The sequence below is a fragment of the Amphiprion ocellaris genome, chromosome 22, assembly GCF_022539595.1.
Source record: "Amphiprion ocellaris isolate individual 3 ecotype Okinawa chromosome 22, ASM2253959v1, whole genome shotgun sequence".
NCBI lineage: Eukaryota > Metazoa > Chordata > Actinopteri > Pomacentridae > Amphiprion > Amphiprion ocellaris.
In genome coordinates, this window is record NC_072787.1 from 9,871,236 (window position 1) to 9,895,199 (window position 23,964).

The 23,964-nt window shown below is 42.0% G+C and overlaps 1 protein-coding gene and 1 long non-coding RNA gene across 2 annotated transcripts in view; one reads left to right on the plus strand and one right to left on the minus strand.

Annotated features, from left to right (window-relative positions):
* Window positions 1-23,964, plus strand: part of LOC111578709 (microtubule-associated protein 4) — a 173,733-nt gene that overhangs the window by 92,256 nt on the left and 57,513 nt on the right. Inside the window, exon 7 of the mRNA XM_055007113.1 lies at window positions 875-2,338. Coding sequence (XP_054863088.1) covers window positions 875-2,338 — 1,464 coding nt within the window. The remainder of the gene's footprint in view (window positions 1-874; window positions 2,339-23,964) is intronic.
* On the minus strand, window positions 8,223-9,715 carry LOC129348001 (uncharacterized). The gene is made up of 4 exons (XR_008600393.1): window positions 9,175-9,715; window positions 9,033-9,102; window positions 8,687-8,751; window positions 8,223-8,574 (listed from the first exon to the last, which is right to left on the minus strand). It is a non-coding gene; the product is annotated as an uncharacterized LOC129348001 (long non-coding RNA).

The following is a 23,964-nucleotide window of genomic DNA, read 5'->3' on the forward strand; positions in this document are numbered from 1 at the left end:
ATAATTTCCCTATAGGCCTAAACTTCATCATACATTCACTCAGAATTGACACAGGCAGGATTAGTTAGAGCTGCTTGTAATTGACTCTTTTCTGTGGGACCACTATGCATTGTTTTTGTTTTAGAGTGTCTTTCTGTGTCTACATACATGTACAGGTAGGACACACTGTAGTGACTGCTCACCTTTATTAGCATGTACAGACACACACACACACACACACATATGTATCTATACATATGTGAAACCTGCTCTCTGTTGTGTGAGTGAGACCCCGAGCTTTCTGAGTCAGCCACCCAAACACATCCTGTTCTCTACATCACTTAAGTCACTGCTCACCAGCATCAAAGCGCATATTTGTGCTTAATTCTCAGTCAGCATTGGCATAGAGGATATTTTAATGCAATCACAGCTTAGTTAGACTTTCCCTCAGGGTTTTTCTTTGTTTCTATTTACAGATTATTAAAACACACACCATGTTGCTTGTATGACTGAAGGGTAACAGATTAATGAAAGCAGGAACCCACAGGCTGTGGTGATGAAGGCAGAACTTTTTGGAACAACGTGCACCCCTCCTGACCTTGGATTGAATCCATCCAGATGCTTTTCTGCTGTGTCTGATCCATTTTGTCATCTTGTCACCCCCACTACCATCTCACTGAATATAAATAATTGTGACAACTACAGTAATTTAAACTCTACAGAACTGTTTGCAGTAAATGTGTGTGTACTTTTGGTATGACAGTCTTCTGTGCTGTGTTGTTTTTGCATTGGTGATGTGTTCTGAAGTTTCTCTGTTATTTTGTGTTTGAGTTAGACTAAGGAGGTCGTATCCACCTCCCCAACTTTAAACTTTCCCCTCTTCATCCACAACAAGGTGCCTTAGGCGACTGCTGGCCAGACCAGGCCGACTGCCTATCTTCAGACCTCCCTTTCACTCCCAGTGTCTCCTCGGTGATCAGTCGACATGCCAGCAATCTTGCAGCCAGTCCTGACGAAGCGCCTGACAGTTGGCCGAGCCGTGAGAGTGCCGCCTATGCTGGAGGCGATGAAAGGGATGGGGAAGGATCAGACCGAAAACAGAAGAAGAAGAAGAAAAGACGACAGAAAGATGAGGGATCTTACGAACACGGTGAGAGCAGAGGCCACGGTGAAGTGCAAGCACTGGGAGAAAACACTCCCCCAGCAGAGGAGTTCTATCATAGGATCGGCCCGAGGAGGGACAGAGGAGAGGGTGGCTGGGAGGAGCAGCTTGGAAAGAGTGGAGGCCGTGGCAAAAGGGGTAAGAACAGGAAGAAGCTTCCAGAAGAGTGGGGAGTGATGGCAGAACCATTTATTCCTTCATCTGCAGCAGCTTCTCAGATTACAGAGGAGATGATGATGAATCTCGGCAGTGCAGCTCACGTACACCTGGAGGCAGACTTAGACACCAGCCCCTGGAAAAAGGAGGTGTATTCAGGTGAAGGTCTGATCCCTGCCCCTCTCTCTGAGGATCTGTTCTCCCCAACAATTGCCACTATTAGTCCACTGGTCCTGAACAGTGAACTGAAAGCCACAGCAGCTCCATTCACTATGCCCTCCACCAACAACAACACAGCACTGGGCTCTTTGCCTGTTGCTCCTCCCTCTGATGATCCGTTTGACCTCCTGATGGATACTGAAAACGCCAGCTTGGGCCACAGCAACCAGCCCTTCTCTCCACCTTTCTCTCCAGAGAATGAAGCAGCAGGTGGTGATATGGTTGACAGCGGCATGTTTGACAACACTAGTTCCCCCCAAGAATCTTGCATACAAGGCCTGCCAGAGGAAGACACCTCAGCCTTCAGCCCTGCCTCTCAAGCTAGCCCAGGCCTCTCCCCCAAAGGTGAGGTGTTAGCCTCAGCCCCACCTCTGTCACCTTCTGATGCCTCATGGCTTCGGAACGACTCCAACATGAGCAGCAACAGTGAGCTGTTTGACTTCAGTGACATGAGCACTTCAGGTCATCCGTTACCTTTAGGCCTGTCCTTCGACACCCCGAGCCCAGCACCCCTTCGCTCCCCCAAAACCACAGCACAAGAGTTCCAACCTAAAGAGCACAAAGATGCCAAATCAACCCAGAAACAGTCCAAGAAGTCACGTTCTTCTTCATCCTCATCATCTGTTAAAATTCCCACATCCCCAGAAGCTAAGAAGTTCTCCCCACAGACATCCCCTGTCCCCACCCCTTCTTCCCCTCCATCAGTCAACCCTCTGGGACCTCCAGGATCTGGTCTTAACCCTGCAGCTAAGCCCTTCTTTCCCAGCTTTGCTGATCCCACCGAAGAACCAACCGTGGTCCCTCAAGTTGTCCCCATTGAAGGTTGGTTGTAGTCAGCCCTGGACAGAGTAGAAGTACATAGAGTAGCTACGATAGAAAGACAAATGTTTGCCATGCATGATGTTTCCATCCAGCTCAGGTAGTTCCAGTAGTTCAAACTTGTTTTGCTTTTCTGGGCAGGATTGATTGCTTGTGTCTTTTAGATTAATAATTCAACCCAGTAGCACTGTTCCTTGCATGGACACATTTGTCTAAACTTGGCTGGTGCTTATTGGCTTGTCCAGTGTGGAATGTTTGTGAGTGACTAACGCATGAACTTAAGTATTGACCACTGGGGCTGTGGACTGGCTTGACTTTAACCTGTAAGTATCTTAATTCCCAATGTTCACTGCTGGAGTTCTCATGATTCCCAGTGTTGCTGTTGACGGGTGCTGCAACTAACCAACCCACAGACTCTCTCTTTCGTGACACCAGTAGGCATCTTCACCAGTTCAAAACCAACTTTCTCATTTTCTCTTCTGTCCAGGTGTGTTAACACTATAATCATGTTCCCTTTCCTTTGCATCCAGGGGTCACTCTGTCTTCTCTCTCCTGTGTCCAGTTAACTGTTTTCCTCTCTACTGTAGCTGTGTGTCTGTACAACCTCTGCTAGAAAACTAGGTGAAGGAAAACGCCTTTTTGGTGTCATGTTGATTCACCAATGATGTTTTTGCACCAACATCTCACATCTTGGTGTGTCTTCTGAGAGTATAATTTTTCAAAAACACCAAATTGTAATTTATTTTTTTGTTGATTTTACTTTTCATGTTCCATGATGATCTCTTCGTCTGCTGCTTTTCCATCATAGGTGAGTCCTGTTTTCATTCCTCTTATGGCTTTGCTGTGCTTTGTTTCTTGAATCTCTGCTGAAGTTAGTCATCAGGATGATTACAGAATGAGCATCAATAACGCAGGTGTTAATGTCAAAGCAAGCATTCTCAGCATTGAGTCAAGTCATTATTTTTTGATGAACGTTCCGCTGTTACTTCTCCCATTGATGATTTTCATGGTTAGGATGTGCAAAGACTTTTTGGTGGAATAAGTGGGTGGGGGGGTGGGGGGGGATGATGCTGCCCTGTTGCTGAACCAAGCCATGGCCAGCAGTGTCACTTCACATCTGTAGTGATATTTTTGTTTCTTTGATATGATCATGGGTTTTGGTTTAACAGATGAGGTTGCAGATAGTAGTGCTGGCCTCAGGCCTAAAGACAGGATGAGAAGCTCAGACATCCAGATGACATCATGTTTGGTGTGGTGGTTCCAGCTTGTGAGGATGCTTCTTGGATGCTTCCCTTAAGAGGTTTTTTATGGCCAGTTCAGTTAAAGGACACCCATGGGTTTTATTCAGAAAATGCTGGAAGGATTTTATGTCCCATCTGGAGTGGGAAAGTCTTGGGATCCCCCAGGAGGAGCTGTAAGACGTACCGGGCAGAGGAATGTCTTTACTACCTGTCCTAATACCTTGTCCTCCTGGACTACATTGCAGCTGTATCCTGGACATACTTGGGCAGAACAGGAATGGAATGGTTAACTATTATGGTTTCAGTTTACCTTAAAGCAGACAAAGCCATGAAATTCAACTAAAAACAAATGAAAGCTGTCAGTTTTCTGGCAAGTTCTTCCTTGTAATAGAGAATAGATTTGTATGAGAATGACTCATTAAGAAGAGGTTTCATCAGACTGGGGAATAGTGAAGCTTTTGTAAAAAATACAACAGTCTGACTCCGTGTTAAATGAAAATCAAGAGTTATCAGACTGAACAGGTAGCCCAGATGGAGCTCAAGCTCTTGTTTTAATGTAAAAGGAACTTTCAGCAGAGTAACGTGAATAGGAGACGAGTGTTCAGCAGACTGGGAAATAAGTATGTTTCCAGCAGGCAGAGATGGGAAACTAAAAATAGAATCAGTCGACTCTGGTGCTTTTCTGTGTGTGAGTGGGTGTGTGGACATCACTTCTATATGTTACCTCATCCATGTGGCTGTTTCAGTCTCTTTCATTTGTGGATGTGCCCACGCTAGCATGGCTGCATGTGTGCGTTTGTCCCTCGCAAGAGGAACTGAAGTGTTTTTTGTGTGCTGCTGTGATTTATGGAGATCCAGAGTTCCAGAGGATTAATTTCCTCGTCCTTCGTTTCAACACTTCCTGCCTCCCATCGGAGGCCGTAATGAGGACCGAAGCAGCCTTCAGCTCACCACAGGACCAGCGCAGTGTTGAACCTGCCTATTAAGCAGCTCTGATCAATATACACACCCCCAACATCCTTCCTCAACAACACAGGGGCCTGTATTGGGATTTGTGCACCTTCCCAGTCACACAGATACAAACATACTGCAGATCTGCTGGATTGATGTATGTTGTTTGTATTTTTTCATTTACTAAACAGTTGTGCATGAATGTTTTTTACTGATATGTGTGTTGTAGGTGTTCACACATAGACATCTCTGTCCATTGGTGTTTCAGATAGTGATTTAATTCGCATGAAGTGTACACACTGCTCATGTACTGGTACATGCAACATGCATGTGCTTTATTGAATGTGTGTACACAGGATAGAAAACGTGTAAGACTGAGTGCTGCTGGCTCTGTCTTCTCTGTGTAATGAGACCTTTTGTCAGCATCCAGGGTGGGTCTTTGTCACCAATAGTAGTATTTAAGCACTGCAGAAAAGATAAGAAGACATGTGCAGCAAAATAAAGAACAAGAAGAAAGACTTTGGAGGCTTACAGATGGGGAGAACAGTACATGGAGTCAGAAAAAAAAGGGTTTTAGAAGGGAAACAGAGGGATGTACGAGAGCAGGGCTGGGATAGAAAATGTTCTTCTGCTCTAGATGAAAGAGAAGCAGAGAATAAGGGGAGAGGAGGGGTGCTTTGAGAAGACTTGTTTACTGATACTGAATGAATAAGGACAGTTTATAAACCTTCTTGTGATGAAAAACAGACACACAGGAATAAAAACCAGGGGGAGTAGTCTAGATTGAGATGTGAACCTCAGGGACGATCATGATGAGGTTTAGGAGGTAAACCAGAGGGTTCAGAGAGCCCACAGTGTGGCTGTTATTCCCTCTACCCACTCCTGTCACATGAAGTAGAGGGGCCCAGAAAGCTCTTACTAGAAGGGAATATGGATGTCAAATCCACTGTGTGTTTTTTGAGGAAGATGAAGGTGTATTCATATCTAGATTGTTTCAACTTCAGAGTGAATCTTTGTGGCTGGTTTTCAGTCTACTTCATTATCTACCTGCTAAACTATTAAGAAGAAACCCACAGTGCACACATCTATGCACACATACACTACCAAGTCCATACTGTACATTCACTCACATCTGTTTACTGTATTTCTGAGTTTAATTTGCTTTCTTGTATTTTACAGTTACACATTGAAGCACTACAGCAAGAAGTTACACTTAAAAATAATAGTGCTATTCTAAAAACATAAGTATTGTTTTAAAGTGCTTTTTTTAATATAGGATTTTTTGTTAGGATCCAGTCAGAATAAACCTGTGGCACAATTTTGGACCTCAGATCCCACTCCTGTTGGCTGCAATCACATAAAATAGACTTTCTTTTCCACCTTCGGCCTCATGCTCACCGTTTCTGTTTCTACACATTTTCCCTGTCACTTCTACACTTACCTAATTCAAGTAAAAAGTAGGCGCAGGACCAAAATAACCAGGAGGAGCATTCAGACCACATCACAACAACACCTGGGGTCCGTTTCACAAAGCAGGTTTAGTGAAAACTGTGAGTTTGTTAACCCTGAAATGAAGGAAACTCGGCGTTTCCGTTTCACAAAGAGAGGTTGTCACGGGTTGGGGGGATTTGAACCCAAGGTGAGCGCGGCACAGAGCTGACGTCAGGCAAGGCGACAACCAAAACAGGTTTTTATTCATAAAACTAACTACAAAACAGGAATAATGCCAACTATGGCCAGAACTCACAAAGATCAGGGAGGGGGAAGTCAGACTCCAGGGGAGCGACAATCCGGGCTCACACCGGCCAACTGGGGCAGTCCGGGGGGGAAGGTCCACGCACTCGCCAGAGGGCGGCAGGGGTCCACACCCACTATATCTGGCAGACGGCTCGGGGAAAACGGGCTGCTCCCGTGGCTTCAGCGCTGCAGCGTCGACTTCGGCTGAAGGTACTGAGGCAGTATGGTCCCACATCCCCTGCCATGTGAAGCCGGTCTTTATAGCAGTAGATGGAATGATCTGCAGGTGGGAGGCTCTCCCGCAGCTGCACCCAATCCACTAATCAACAGCTGCAGAGAGCCTCACAGACCGGCGACACACCGGCAGGGGAATGTACGGCCGAAAGGGGGGTGGGGCTGAGCTCGGCCCGTGACAGAGGTAACAAACCAGGGAAAGAGGGACTCTATGAACTTAACCTGGTCGGAACCAGGTTTATCTCAGTAAACCTCGAGTTTCTCTCTGTGTCTGCCCTCTTTCAGTCACACGCTATTTGATTTCCTCATTCATTCATTCAGTCAGCAGGCGAGTTTTGGCGTAGTCTAGTTCTGCCGTGTGTCAAAATGGCATGTCCTTTTATTAACGATCCAGTGGATGAAGGAGCAGCGTTACTGTGCAGAGAATTAAATATTCGTCGTGAGATTGTTGTCAGACCGCGCATAGATGTTCTCGCATTTCCGGACATTTATCTTTTTGAGTGGTACCGTTTCACATCACAGTCCATAATCTACATACACAACCTAATCCGTCCTTACATTTGCAACATTACCAACCGCAGTCATGCTCTCACATCCCAGAAGATATTGTGTGTTGCGCTGCGGTTCTTTGCAAATGGAAGTTTTTTATGTAATGTTGGAGATGCAGAACACTTCAGTAAGGCAAGTGTATGCAGGACGGTCAGAAAAGCGTCCCTGGCTCTGAAAGGGTTTTTACCCATCTTTGTGGCTTTCCCTGGACATAAACCTGTCAGAGCAATCAAGGAGGAGTTCCATAGGATTGCAGGTGAATGATGTAGAGATCTGTTAAATTAGTTTTAAATCATATTCTGTTAATGACATTGTGCTGCAACCTCAGACTGGGATTAGTAATTTTAATTTCTTTTAGGATTTCCAAGTGTGATTGGCTGCATAGATGGCACACACATCCCCACCACAGCTCTCTCACATAATGAAGCCAGTTATGTGAATAGGAAGTCCATTCACAGCATAAATGTGCAGGTACGCTACAGGTAGATTGACTTTCAAAATGTTAAAGACTGCATCATAGTTCGACATTTGTCATTCTCTACACTGTCAAGCTCATATGTGATGCTGCATACATAATTTCTAATGTGGAGGCCAAGTGGCCTGGGTCTGTTCATGAGTCTTATCATGAGTCTAACCTGAGCAACAGACTGCAACGTGGTAAGCAGCCTAAAGATTTTCACAATATATTTCACTTGTCTCCCTCCTTTAATATACTCTAATGTATCCACTATACATTACAGGAGAGTTTGATGGCCTTCTGCTGGGTGACAGGGGTTACCCATGCCAACCTAGGCAGATGACCCCATACCCTGACCCTGAACCAGGCCCCCAACAGAACTTCAACTGGGCTCACGGCAGGACGGGAGCCCAGGTGGAGATGACCATAGGCCTGCTGAAAGCCCGTTTCCAGTGCTTACGTCCCCTCAGGGTGACCCCTGAGAGGGCCTGTGATATTGTGGCATGTGTTGTTCTTCATAATATTGCCACTATTAGAGGAGAGCAACACCCTGCCCTACAATTTGAAGACCCAGATGATGACCCCATCCACCTGCCAGCTATCAGGACGGCAGAGCAGTCAGAGACACCATATGCCATAATCACTTTGGAGTTTAAGTCACCATCATCACTACAGCAATCAAATAAAGACATGATACACATTTCATTTGGTCTTTTTTATTTCCTACAAATAAAAGAGCTAGTTTAGTTAATGTTCCAATAGTTAACATAATTCACCTGTGACCATGCACCCACCTCTAACTTGTGCTCCAGTATTTCAATTTCCAGATCTGCCCTCCTAATCTGGTGGTCCAAGTATTGCATTTCTTTATCTATTTTCTGGAATTTTTCAGCAAGTGCATTTTGTAAATCTGTTTTACTGATAACTGGGAATACATAGAGGACATTAAATTATACAGTTGCACATGAATTCCATGGACTGAACCTCTTGTGTTTACTGAACATCCATCTCACTGTGTCAATCTGTGCAGTGAAAGTTGAGGGACCATCCTGCTGCTGCCCAACCATGCTCTGTTAAAAAGGATGAGAATGTGTAATACTTCAGTGTAGGCTAAATATCACACTCTATATTCCACCAGAATGTTAAGAAATGTGAATGGGAAGAGAACTATCAGTAACATACCTCTATATGCCTTTTTGGATCCCCCTCTGTAATGGCAGCAGACACTTCATCCTAGATGAGTGATACTGGGCCCAAAGGAAAAAAAAGACAAAAGAGAAATATTTGGCAGTGCTGGGCCACCACCCTTTTTACAGGCATCTGCTTTCTTTCTGTTGGCTGAGTAGAAGTCTGTGTTAGTTTAAATATGCTTAATTATTTAACAGAACATGATATGAATACAGACATTTAGGCTGTGTGTGGGATAAAACAACTGCACAGTCAAAAAACCACTTAATATTTAGGCTACTTCACAATGTAAAACATGATCAAAATGAGGTACCTCCATGAGATTATGCCGATGTCTTACCTGTTTGAACAATGTTTTATATTTCATCTTAAGCTGCTGCCACATGCGCTTCTTCCCCGCGGGATTGCACCTAAATGAAATAACTTAATAGGCTACCATTCAAACAGTTTTCCCCTGTAATATTATTGTGATTTAAACTTACGCATTGAGCCGGGCAGCAATGTTCTCCCACGCCGTCTCCCTCTCTTTTGCAGCTGCAGCGGTGTTGCACTTCTAAAAACGTGTTCAAAGTTGCTATATGAGCACATTAAGATTTCCAATTCAAATGGGTTGAAAAACGTAGTCCTCCGCTTCCCCGTTGCTATGGTGACTCGTCGAATCGTGGCTCCATTGATACTGGCTTTTCAGAGTTGTGGTGCACACGCTTAACTCCGGGTGAAACTACTCCGAGTTGATTAAACCAACTCAAATCAGCCGTTCTGGAACCGAAAACTCAGAGTTCAGGGTTACACAGAGTTTGTTGAACCTGTTTTGTCAAACGGACCCCTGTTCTCCACTAGAACTCCTCCTCCTCACTCAGATAGAGCTAAAACACAGGTTAGAGTTGGTATAACAGCCACATGTGTGCCATCACTGTACTCCTGTGTGCTGAAGACACATACAGACAGAACACAACTGAGTCTACAGTCTATTTGAGGACAAACACAAATCCTCAGAAAGCAGGCAGGCATGAATATACTGTATCAGCGGTCTATTTTTACCACATAGTGCTCTTCGCTGTTGTTTACGAGCACAGGCTGTTAGATGGTGGCCCAGGAGGGACATGTGTACAGTATGGCCTCGTCCCTGAAGTGGTGAGCTAATGTCTTCTGATGGCTTTGGGGGAAGCGTTGTGATGCGTTGTTGGTGTCACTGTTATTATGTGAGTCAGTCTGGGGTTGTTTTTCTCCAAGGACAGGTCCTCAGCTCTGAGCCAGCAGCTTTGAATTTAATACATTTTTATGTTGAAATTTATAAAAAATGAGTTGCATCAGCTCAGTCAGTGTTGGGAATTTGTCTCTGCATTACAAACACACCTTCTATTCAGATGTCTTGTTTTTTGAGACAGTGGGAAGATATTTTAGCATTTTTCTGATAGTTTTACCGCTCTCATGTGTTGATTATATTTTCTTATCAAAAGTTGCTGTTGCAAAACTTGACTCTGTTCACAAGTGATCCACTGACACAGAAATCTGACAAACACACACACACACACACACACACACACACACACACACACACACACACACACACACACACACACATACATATATATATATCGTAATTTCCGAACTATTGAGCTCACCTGAATATAAGCCGCACCCACTAAATTTAAAAAGAAAAATACTTTTGTACATATATAAGCCGCACCTGTCTATAAGCCGCAGGTGTCCACGTTGTAACATGAGATATTTACACAGAAAGGTTTTTTTAACTTTTAATTAAATAAATGCTTTTTTCCGAACAGTGCCTGTAACACGGCAGTAAAACGCAGAGTCAGTTCTTCATGCTGCCGACTCCAGCGTCTCACTATCGATTCATTGATGCCAAACTTTCGTGCAGCAGCTCTATTTCCTTCTTCGACAGGCAGATCGGTTACCTTTAACGTAGAAGCTGCATCATACGCTATACTGCCTTTGCAGCGCGTAGCTAGACAGCTAGCTAACATTCTCAAGTCTTTAAATAATCACACAGGGCTTGCTTTTTCTGTGTTTTACTTCAGCTTGACTTGGACCAATAGTGTAAAAAGACAAATAATCTCCAAGGCAGAAGCGTAGTGAAACATTAGCAACAAAGGTGAATTAGCTCCCTCCATTACGGCTGCCGGCTCCACATGAGAGACGTAGCTAACAGGAAAAACGAAGCACCTTCCAAGATAGGTGAGAGCGCAGAGCGGTGAGAGCGCTCACACTGTCGTCATTTCTGACACCAAACTAGAACGAAAGCCCTCACTCTGACGCTGTTTTAAAAACCCAACTGAAAATCAACTTCTAACTTATGCATTTAACTTTAAAGACAGCATAAACGCATTTCTTCGTGTGTTTTCCATGATGAGGGTGTGTGCATGAAGCCAAAATGACTGATCTGAAGAATTTAGTGTGAGTGCATTTGATTTAATTCGAACAGTTTCATTGGTTCACCGTGACCTGTTCGGTAATTTCATTGGTCTGATGTGACGAAGCTAAACGTATTGACGGCATGAAGCTCGCCCGTAAAAATCTATACATTAGCCGCATCGTTGTATAAGCCGCAGGGTTCAAAGTGTGAGAAAAAGTAGCGGCTTATAGTCCGGAAATTACGGTATATATATATATATATATATATATATATATATATATATATATATATATATATATATATATATATATATATATATATATATATATACATATATACATATATATACACATATATATATACATATACATATATACATATATATATACATATATATATATACAGTATCTCACAAAAGTGAGTCCACCCCTTGCATTTCTCCAAATATTTAATGATATCTATTCATGGGACAACACTGACGAAATGAAACTTTCATACAATATAAAGTAGTCACCGTACAGCTTGGATAACAGTGTACATTTTATCTTCCCATCAAAATAACTAAAACACAGCCATTAATGTCTAAACTGCTGGCAACAAAAGTGAGTACACCCTGAACTGAAAATGTCCAAATTGGGCCCAAGTGCACATTTTCCATCCCCAGTTTCATGTGACTTGTTAGCGTTAAAAGGTCTCAGGTGTGAAAGGTGAGCAGGTGTGTTTAATTTGGTAATATCACTCTCACACATCTCACATTGGTCACTGGAAGTTCAACATGGCACCTCATGGCAAAGAACTCTCTGAGGATCTGAGAAAAAGGATTGTTGCTCTACATAACGATGGCCTAGGCTATAAGAAGATTGCCATCACCCTGAAATTGAGCTGCAGCACGGTGGCCAAGAGCATCCAGCAGTTTAAGAGGACCGGTTCCACTCAGAACAGGCCTCGCCATGGTCGACCAAAGAAGTTGAGTGCACGTGCTCAGCGTCGAATCCACAGGTTGTCTTTGGGAAATAGGCGTAGGAGTGCTGCCAGCATTGCTGCAGAGGTTGGAGGGGTGGGGGGTCAGCCTGTCAGTGCTCAGACCATACGCCACACACTGCATCAAATTGGCCTCTATGGCTGTCGTCCCAGAAGAAAGCCTCTTCTAAAGATGATGCACAATGAAGCCCGCAAACAGTTTGCTGAAGACAAGCAGACTAAGGACATGGATTACTGGAACCATGTCCTGTGGTCTGATGAGACCAAGATAAACTTATTTGGTTCAGATGGTGTCAAGCGTGTGTGGCGGCAGCCAGGTGAGGAGTACAAAGACAAGTGTGTCTTGCCTACAGTCAAGCATGGTGGTGGGAGTGTCATGGTCTGGGGCTGTATGAGTGCTGCCGACACTGGAAAATTACAGTTTATTGAGGGAAGCATGAATGCCAAAATGTACTGTGACATACTGAAGCAGAGCATGATCCCCTCCCTTAAGAAGCTGGGCCGCAGGGCATTATTCCAACATGATAATGACCCCAAACACACCTCCAAGATGACCACTGCCTTGCTAGAGAAGCTTAGAGTAAAGGTGATGGACTGGCCAAGCATGTCTCCAGACCTAAACCCAATTGAGCATCTGTGGGGCATCCTTAAACGGAAGGTGGAGGAGCGTAAGGTCTCTAACATCCACCAGCTCCGTGATGTCATCATGGAGGAGTGGGAGATGATTCCAGTGGCAACCTGTGAAGCTCTGGTGAACTCCATGCCCAGGAGGGTGAAGGCAGTGCTGGAAAATAATGGTGGCCACACAAAATATTGACACTTGGGCCCAATTTGGACATTTTCGGTTAGGGGTGTACTCACTTTTGTTGCCAGCAGTTTAGACATTAATGGCTGTCTTTTAGTTATTTTGATGGGAAGATAAAATGTACACTGTTATCCAAGCTGTGCGGTGACTACTTTACATTGTATGAAAGTTTCATTTCGTCAGTGTTGTCCCATGAATAGATATCATTAAATATTTGGAGAAATGCAAGGGGTGGACTCACTTTTGTGAGATACTGTATATATATATATATATATATATATATATATATATATATATATATATATATATATATATATATATATATATATATATATATATATATATATATATATATACATATATATATATATTAGTGCCATCAAACGATGAAAAACATGTGATCTGATTAATCACAGGGTTGTTGTGGATTAATTTTGATTAATCACGATTAAATGTCATTCATTTTTAATCTATATTGATCACGTTTTATAATGCATGAGCAAACAATCAAGAAAGAAGGGAATATATATGCACGCAATGTGTTTATTCAACACCTTTTAAGGTTCGTGTTAACAAAGAGCTTGTTTTCATTTATCCACATTAATGTGGCCCTGTTACTCTATTTATTATATAGTAATAATATAGTATTTGTGATTAAAAAAAAAAATTGTAACATTTTAACTCAAAATGCAAAAGGTTGAAAAATAAGTTAAGTAAAGTACAGATAGCTGACTACTTGTGAACCTGTAGCATTTAGTATTATCACACGCCACTTATGGCCTCTGTAAATCAAAATTACAAGGGTAAACAGATAGCCTTGCACTGTCCAAATTCTGAGACACATCTTCCTACCAGCACAGCTAAAGCTTGATTTTGCACCTTTTACAAAGTGTGACATGTAAACAGAGAGCTTTAGAGATGCTGGTGTTTAGATTTTTTTTTTAACTGTAAGTGGAGCAGGTTAGCTGTTTCCTGTCTTTATGCTACATTAAAATAACGATCTCCTTGCTGTAGCTTCTTTAACAAGTAATTTCTTCTCTCCTTTTTTCTCTGTTACTCTTTTTCAGCCAGCTATTGAGACAAACCAATTTGTTGACATTGTCCGTGAGAAGAGCTGACCACTTCTTATTAACAATGTTGCCTGCAACTGAGAACAGTCTCTCACATGGTACAGTGGTTTCAGGAGTGGCGAGATATTTGCAAGCCAGCAGTGCTAGCTTGTCATGAGCTCTCCAATGAGCTGACCACCACTCTCAGGGACAGTTCTCCATGCTAATGGTAGGCTCTGCTCTATACAAAGTGCATCAGTCTGTCAGGTAGCAACTCGTCATCTGATTCTGAATCTCAGCCCATCTGTAAAAGACTCTTTTTCTTGTGTGGCTCATCTTCACAAGTCTGTCGAGGTGGGGATTGTTCATGCAGCAGTCATCCAAGTGTGGTCCACACCCCCTCTCTGTCACTCTTTGGGAGGCATTTCAAGTCCTTGAACCGAGGATCCAAAGCTGTTGCAATCTTGAGCCATTCATTGTTGACAAAGCGTTCTTGACGGGAGGTTAGGTCTTCCTCGAATGCCGTTTTAAACCTAGATACATATGCAGGATCATCATCAGAAGTTTCCATTACACGATGGAGGTGGCAGAGGGCAGGCAGTACCACTGAGCAGGAAACGTAGGATTCCCCACCCAGAATCTGTTACATACATGTAGTAAAGACACACACACACACACATGCACAGAGGGAGAGATGGGGAAAGAACAAAATGGTTATCAAAACAAGATGAACACAAATGGATTTTCTTTGATCAATTCATTTTATTTCAGCCTAAATTGTACATAGATTGCTTACTTGCAGGGCTCCAAAAGACACTCCAGTTTCTGCAGTTTGTCCCATTCTTGTGGCGCCAGCATGACTAGTTTGTGGCTCTGTTGATCCAGGGTCGCTTTAATTGCTGCTTGGTTGCGTTTTAGACGGTTGACCATTTCGAGTGTAGAATTCCAGCGTGTTGGCACGTCCTGGATCAATGGCTCTTTCCGCTGCCTAGGGCTGGGCGATAAATCGATTTTATCGATTAATTCGACTTTGTACTTAATGTCGATTTGTTTTAATGAAAATTGACTTTCTCATCAACATCCGCCACCAAGGCCTTCATGCTGGGCTCCCGTAGTTCAGAGTGCGCGCCCCCCTCCCCCCCGCGCTTGATACACAAACAACATGGCGGCGAGTGGTGTAGGTCTAAAGGCACGTGTCCACTAGATGCTATTTTCCCGCACAGCAACGCACTGCATCTGAAAATCGTACGGACGGCGGGTGGTCACTAGCGGACCACAACATTGTCACATGACAGCGCTGAGCAACAGCGGGCCGCTACGTGGTCACGTGACCGAGCTTTCAGCTGGACAGTCCGGCAGACAAGTTGAATAAACACAGCGGCTCAGACTTTTCCTTTTATTTCAAAAACACGTCAGTGAAAAGTATTCCTGAAAGCATTTGAAGCGAGAATAATCTGCAACAGCTAAATCTGTCTTCGTTTTAGGTCACCGACACCTAGTTTAGAAGTTTGAGTACAGTTTCACGATGCGTGGAATCTCCGCACGCCGCATCCAATTTGCATAAAGTAGAAGTCCAGTGTACTTTATGCAAATGAGCTGCGGCCCTCTCCAGGTAAACACACCGGATCGCAGCGGGAAATGCACCGCAACCGGACCAGCATGCCACATGCGGGGCATTTCCAGCTGCAATCCGGTGTGTTTACCTGGAGAGGGCTGCAGCTCATTTGCATAAAGTAGACTGGACTCTGCTGTGCAGAGATTAGGTAGAGGGTTAAAAAAAATCGGATAAATCTTGAATCGGGATTTTTTGTGAAAAAATCTGAGATTTTTTTTTAGGCCATATCGCCCAGGCCTACCGCTGCCCCAGGGTTGTTTGCTGTGATTCCAACTCTAAGGCGTTGGACTATGTTTGAAATGGCCAACAATTTTCCGACACTTGGATAATGCGCTCACAAATCCGCTGTCACCAAGACTCAGTGACGCATCTCTGTAAGATATGACCCACATGGCATATGCTCAAATGGCAAAATTTTAGCTGCAGCTGTCATGTTTCGTGCACAGTCTGTCCCTACAGTTGTCATTTTTTTTAATCAATTTCCCACTTGTGTGCCACTGTTAAGAAGTGTTCAGCACATGCCTCTGCAAAGTGACGCACTTCTGTCTTCATTATTCTTAATGCGAACGACTTTAATTCCCATGCGGCAGTAATCAGATGTGCAGTAACACCAAGATAGTTACTGTTACTTACAGAAGTCCAATAGTTTCCTGTCAGGGCGACATGTTTGGCTACAGTTAAATCCTCGTGCTTTTTTTCTTTTTCAGTTTCATAGAGTCCATGAATTTTTGTCATTATTGTGCTCCTTTTTTTTTTAATTAATTCTTTATTTCATTTTACAATTTTTACACTTACATTCTAAATACAGTGTTCCTGTCAACAGGTCCCCAAGTGCCCACCTGCCCCATCCCAAACCAATACAACACAACATAATAAAACAAGAAACCAACACATAAAGTAATAATAATTGTAAGAAAAAAAGAAAGAAAAAAGAAAAAGAAAAAATACATATATACATACATACATACATATATGTGTATATATACATACATACATATATATGTGTGTATATATATATATATATATATATATATATATATATATATATATATATATATATATATATATATATATATTCTTCCCCTCCCCTCTCTTCCCCCTTAACCTCCCTTTGTGGCTACCTTCTTTCCACCCCCCATCCCCCCACCCCCATGTCCCAGGTGTCCACACTTAACCATTGATACATTTTTTTCCCTGTTTTTTTCTCCCTTCTTCCCTCTTTTTCCTCTGTTTCTTTCCTTTCCCTCCCTCTTCTCTTCTTTTTACATCATGTGATTGATACATGAATTAATCACAACTAGTCAAGAATTAATTGCAACTATGATTGTTCACTTCACCATCTTCCTTCTTTTACTCAAATACAGATACTAGAACAACGAAACAGCCTAGCCCCCAAGCAGGCTTACACATCTTCAGAGTTAAACATGTAAACAATCAAAAGCAACCTTAGTTTAGTAACATGTAGAGAGCACAGGTTAGTTATGGTGAGTCCATTGATAGCTTCTTTTTAAGCTGGTATTTATAGCCACGTTTTAACCCTTTCAATCAGATCTTGCCAGGCTGCGATTGTTCCTGCTTTTGATCCATGCATTCTAGCAACAGACAGTTCCATGTCCAAAATGTCCAAATAAGTCACTATCCATTGCTTTCTTGATAGTGTGTTTGGTGTTTTCCACCTTTGCGCCAACATTTTTTTGGCTGCTGTTATTCCAGTTAAAAGAAGAGATGATTGTAATCTGTTTAGGTTGAGATCTATGGTGTCGTTCGGAAGTAATACAGTTGGTGTACATGGAAGTGTGATGTTCAGGGCCTCTGATAGTGAGGAAGAGACCACTTCCCAAAAAGATTTTACGTTTTTACAGTCCCAGAACATATGCATAAATGATTCAATCTGGTCATCATTACATAAGTACAGACTGGTGACGTTATTTTCTTCATATGAAAAGCCTTTATAGGTGTGAGATAGGTTCTTTGAACGTAGTTAAAATGTATCACCTGATGGTTTGGATTTTTCGAAGCATTCACAACAGCTGCCCAGATCTTGTCCCAATTTAGATTAACCTCGGCTTCATAATATCCTAAGTCAGCGGCCCATACCTGTGTTATTGGCAATACTTTGTTATTTGAGGAGCATAATAAATTATAAAGATGAACTACCGTCTTACTTTTCTTTGAGTTATCAGTGAGAATGCGGTGCAGAGGATGCACACTTAAACCTGAGTCCCACGGGACCCCATACGCTTTCATGGATGCTCGTAACTGAAGGTATACGAAGAAAGAAGAAGAAGGTAGATTAAATTTCTGTCTTAGTTCTGTAAAGTTACATAGGCCGTCCACTATTACATATATCTGAGAGTGTGTTCACTCCTTTACCACTCCAGGCTGTATTTATGAAAGGAGCTCCCCCTGACAACCACTTGTTACTACAAGTGGTTGTTAAATAAAGGGCTATTAAGGTGCCATTTACATTGGATCTTGGACCTTTCCTCAACTTGTTGCCATATGGATAAAGTGTGACTCATTATAGGGCCTAACTTGAGTTTTATACGTTTCAAAGGAACTGACGAATATACTAAATCTTCTATAAGGCAGTGCAAGATTTCTTTCGATATCTCGCCAAGATACATCCGCTTTCGAGTCAAACCAGACAGTTACAGGCCTTAAAGCAAAAGCACAAAAGTAAAATTCAAAATTGGGAACTGAAAGGCCACCTCTTGTTTTATGTCTTTGTAGGGTTGTTAGCTTAACTCTTGCTCGCTTAACTCCCCAGATGAAACTGGATACCAGTGAGTGCAATTTTTTCCAGTAATCTGTCGGAGGTGGTAGAGGCAACATTGATGAGAAAAAATTTAATCGTGGCAAAATATCCATTTTAATAATTGAAATTCGTGATTGAAGTGAATTTGGTAAAGAAATCCAACGATTCGAATCTGATTCAATTCTGTCAAAAATGTTTTGAAAATTCTTTTTAGCTATAGTCCCCAAGTTAGGGAAGATTTCAACTCCTAAATACCTAAATTGATTGGGTACTGGAATATTCTGTGTTACAACTCTTGAAAACATCTTTTCATTTAGTGGAAATAACACAGACTTATTCCAGTTAATTTTATATCCAGACATATAACTGAAGTCCTCAAAGGTATCCAGAACATTTGGAAGAGATGTTGGTACTTTGTCCACATAAAGGAGTATATCATCAGCGTACAGTGATATGAAGTGGGAGGTGTTGCAACACATAATGGGTGCAATCAGAGGGTGCTGCCGTATTGTCTGAGCCAACGGCTCCAATGAAAGCAAATAAAAAAGGGCTTAAGGGGCAGCCTTGCCTACATGATCTTGACAGATTTATTTGTTGTGGTAATATGTTATTCATGTTAATAATTGCTTTCGGTCTATGATATAATAGTTTTATCCAATCAATAAATTTGGGACTAAAGTTAAATTTATGCAATACCTCCCATAAGTATTGCCACTCTAGCCTATCAAAGGCTTTCTCCGCATCTAGACTCAGCACCGCACATGGGGAGGGTATTTCTTTAGCATAGTCTATCACATGTAACAGTCTACGCAAGTTATGTGAGGCCAGCCTGGTCTTCATAAAACCGGTCTGATCTCTATGGATTAATTTACACATGTACGGCTCAAGACGTAAAGCGAGGACCTTTGCAAAAATTTTAATTTCTGCATTAAGAATGGATAAAGGTCTATAATTACCGCATTTTCTTGTGTCTTTATCCGGCTTTGGTAAAACGACTATTAATGCTTTATTTGCATTATTGAAAAAGGCCCCAGCTTTAACAGAAGCCTGTATCATAGCTAGGGCTGCCACAAACGACGCGTCGATGAATCGCCTGAGCACGATACGTCATCAAAAGCGGAAGTGAGCGTGCAATGCAACAGAAATCACCGTCCGAGTGGAGCGCGGAACACGCATGGACATCCGCGCCGTATCTTGCACATATAGTATATGCACGATGCGGCGCGGATGTCCGCGCTGTATCGTAAACGCGGATGTCCACGCTGTATTGTGCGTATATAATATATGCATATACTATATATGCACGATACAGCGCGGATGTCCATGCGTGTTCCGCGCTCCACTCGGACGGTGATTTCTGTTGCATTGCGCGCTCACGTCCGCTTTTGAATTGCTCAGGCAATTCGTCGACGCATCGTTTGTGGCAGCCCTAATCATAGCTAACATAAAGGGGCCTAACTGTTCCCAAAAGTGGCATAAACCACAGGGGGAATACCATCCCAACCAGGAGAGTTCCCCTTTTTCATTCCCATAACCGCTGTTTTCAATTCAACCAGAGTTATGGGATCACCAAGATGGTTAGATTCTGCATTAGACAAAGCAGGTATTTTTAGTTCTTTTAAAAAAGAATTACACCTGTTTTGATTAAAATTTATATTTGATTTATATAGGTTAGAATAGAATTTAGTAAACTCATTATTAATCTCTTTAGGTGAAGTGATAATTTTATCTTCGTCTGACCTTATAGTGATAATATTTGAGTATTTTTCACATTTTTGCAGATTTATTGATAATGACTTGGTCTTGAGCCGTTAAAGTAATAATTCCTACGAGTTTTGTTTATTTGGGATTCTACTTTCATTTTGAGGAGGTTATTAAGTCCAACTCTTGTTGAGCCTGTTTCTTTCTTTCTAGCATCATCAGTTCCTTCTCTTTGTTGTTCATCTTCTAAGGTTTGTAGTTTTTGTTCCAGTGATACAATTTCCGCCTGTCTTGCTTTTTTCAAGTTTGAAGCATAAGATATTGTTGTGTTCCGAATGAATCCCTTTATTGCTGCCCACATCACTCTTGCATCAGAAACAGAGTTTAAATTCTGAGTAAGAAATAAGTCCAGTTGATCAATTTGTGAAAATAATGAGGATGTGGCCAGCAAATAATCGATTCTAGAATAAGTTTGGTGCCGGTTTGAGTAAAAGCTATACTTTCTAAGAGATGGGTTCATTATTCTGTATAAATCTATCAGACAAAAGTCATTTATTAGCCCTTGTAAGACTTTTGTTGAGGGTAAAAGAGATTGAAAAGCATTAACTGATTTATCTAATTCTGGATCTAACACAGCATTCATATCTGCTCCTATAATTATTGAAAAGTCATGCAAGTTGTCCAAAGTGTTGCTTATAGTTTGAAAGAATGATGGATCGTATATATTTGGAGCATACAAACAAAGGCAACCTTTTTCCCACAGATGTTTGTTTTTATGTAAGCGATTCGACCATCATCACTTTCAAAACAATCTATAATTGATAGAGATAAACTTCTTTTTAGGAGTACTAGGACTCCACAACTTTTTGAGTTGTAACAAGCTGCTGCTGCAGTATAGTAATAACGATTGGCCAGTTTATGTTTGTCTATGTGTTTAAAATGGGTCTCTTGTATGAGGGCGACATCAATACTGTGCATTTTTAACCAATCCAAACACACTGACCATTTGAGTTGACTATTAAGGCCATTTATGTTCCAACTAGCAATGGACAACTTGGTCATGACGTTTGAGCAAGACAGGGTGAAGTTAGTACCAAGGCATTAATTATAAGCAAGTCGTTATTTAGAGGTACCTGGGACCCCTTTAGCCACATTTCCCCTCCACCCCTTCCCCTCTCCATACAAAACTTACAATAGATTCTACAAAACAAAACAGACATCGTTCAAAAAAAAAAACCCAAACAAACAAACAAAAAAAAACCTATAAGGACACCGGAAACTGAGAGAAGGTGGCTAGCCCTAGAATTCTGTAGCCAAAACATTCTCCCGTCACACTGAAAAATCTTACATGTACCACCTTATAAAAAGCAAACAAACTAGTGCACAAGTTCAAAAAGGGCTAACAGCCAGCAGTGAGCTCTGTTTTAATCACAACCTGTTCATTTCAGTTAGTATCTGCTGTAGCTCGTTGCTGATCATTTCCCCCATGCCCGGCATTGCACTCCAAAAATACCTCGGCGTCTTGGTGAGTGTTAAAGGTAAATACTTCAACGTCATGAAATGAAGTCTATCCAAGCTTCCTGGCTGCCTCCATGGCCGGGGCAAACGCCCGACGCCGCTCAGTTGCTGTAGTCCGCCGCGCAGCGAATCTCTCTGCCGTTCACCTCAATATGCGTACCCCGGGCTGCCTTCAGGATGCGGTCCCGGTCTGTAAACCGGAGCATTTTGCAGATCACCGTGCGGGGGCCCCCAGTCGCTGCGCACTCGGGACCTATGCGGTGGGCCCGCATCACCTCCATGTTCTCACAAGACTTGCCTGGGAACCATTTCGGAAACGCAGATAGCAGGTAGGCTCTCAAGTCGCTTGTTCCTACATTCTCTGGCAAGTTTATGATGCAGATGTTGTCTCTGCGAGATCTATCTTCCAGCTCAGCGATGCTCGCTTCCCATTTTTCCCAGGAACTCTGGCAGTTGTTTGAAAGTTTGGTTATTTGAGTATTTATCACTTTCTGATCCTCCTTTAGCAGTTTAATATCGCTGGTGTTCTTAGCGATGTCGGCTCCAAACTGCTCGAGTTTGCAGTCAAGTTTGGCGAACTGTTTTTCAATGAAAGTGCGTTGCTCCTCCAGCGCCGGTGTAAGCATGCTGGCCAATGCAGACTTAAGAGAATCCTTTGCTTCTTGTTCGGTCTGCCATGTCAAAGAACGGATAAACACAGTTTCCCGTTTTAAAAAATACACTTTTTGCTTTGGAAAGGTGGATTTTCCCCGATTAAATGGGAGAATTGTTGGCACAAGCAATTCAAGCAGCCATCTTGCCTGCAGGTCACGTGACCGCCCACTATTGTGCTTCTTGACGGAGCACTGTTGTCTTGACAGGCAACTTGTAAAACTTTGGTAAAGCCCATGTCCTCGACGATACTAACGGGTCTGCAGTTTGTTGCAATCCACCTAGCAATTGTGTCAGTCAATTTGTCCGAGGTAGACTTACTAAGGCCCCGACATTCTGTGAGGGTGGTTTGTCGCAAGCCGGGCAATACATTAGACGAAGTGCTGGCAGAATCCCCGACTAAGGCATGCTTCACGTTGATGTGATATTTTAGGCTGAAAGTGCTTCTGTGAAAAGAGAACTCCTTCCTGCAGAATGTGCAAATGACTGTATGTCGGTCTCTTGTTCTGTCGTTTTTTTTGTAGTCAAATTTTCCACCGAGAGTGCCAACGTGCTTTTTAGTGTCCTCCATTTGGAGCTGTTTCTTCTTCTTCTTCTTCTTCTGCCTCTCCTTCTTCTTTTTCTTCTTCATTTCCGGCAGCGCAATGGCACTCAGACAAATTGCCCGAAATGCGTTGCCAGAGTAATTCTGGCAACGCATTTCGGGCATTTCGTGGATTAATCCACGTTAACGCACTAATTTTGACAGCCCTAATATATGTGTGTGTATATATATGTATATATATATATATATATATATATATATATATATATATATATATATATATATATATATATATATATATGTATGTTAGTGGTGGGAGGCGATTAAAAATTTTAATCTAATTAATTACAGGCTTTGTAATTAATTAATCTCAATTAATTGCAGTTTTGTCAAATAGCAAAATTTGACACAATAAGTGAAGTTTTTCAATTCCAATAAAATTGTGGTTGACAGTTGAATCAATGAATAGACATATACGTGTTTATAATTTAAAATTTATTTTAAAAAAAGGAAAATCGGACATATAGAAAAAGTGATTTTGATGACTTAAAGCCTGAATTTAGTTGTTTTTTCCACTGTATGGCACATAAAATCAGCATAAGTAGTTCAAGGAGCTTAAGAAAGTTGAAAATCCAGAGATTCATTCCTTTTTCATCTTTTCTGGGTCTGATAAATGGTGTAATTTTGATGGTTCTTTTTATAGGAATATCAATTTTTTATTTATGTAATTTTTTTTTATAAACAAAAAGGTTATAATTAACTTATTAAAAGACAGATATTTTTGTTGTTTAGGTTATTCCTCCTCTAAGGAGGCAGAACCTCGACAGAGTAAAAACTTAAACCACAAAAATGTTTCATTTCTATTTATCTGCATTTTTCATCTGTCTGCTACATTCACAGATTACTGCAAATCTAAGTGCAATTATAGCGATTTTATTCAACATTTTAAGACTTTCTGTAAACTCACGCACTGTCAAGAAAAGTGGTCTATTATGGGATGGCTACACCGTTAGCCGTTAGCATGACTCGTAGCTAACGTTAGCTCTGGTGCTAACAGCAACATGTTTTACATTGAGGTGATACCGTCGGCTTGAAGTGACGCAGTGATCAGAAAACTCTTTATTGTACAATTTGCACACAACCAGGCTATTATCCAAGCTGCCATCGGGAAGATTTTTAAAAGAAAACCTTCTGCCCAACAAGCTCAATCTCGTCTTCCTTCACTGTTCACCAGTGCCTGACTTCACTCAGTACTTCCTGTGCTTCTTCTTCA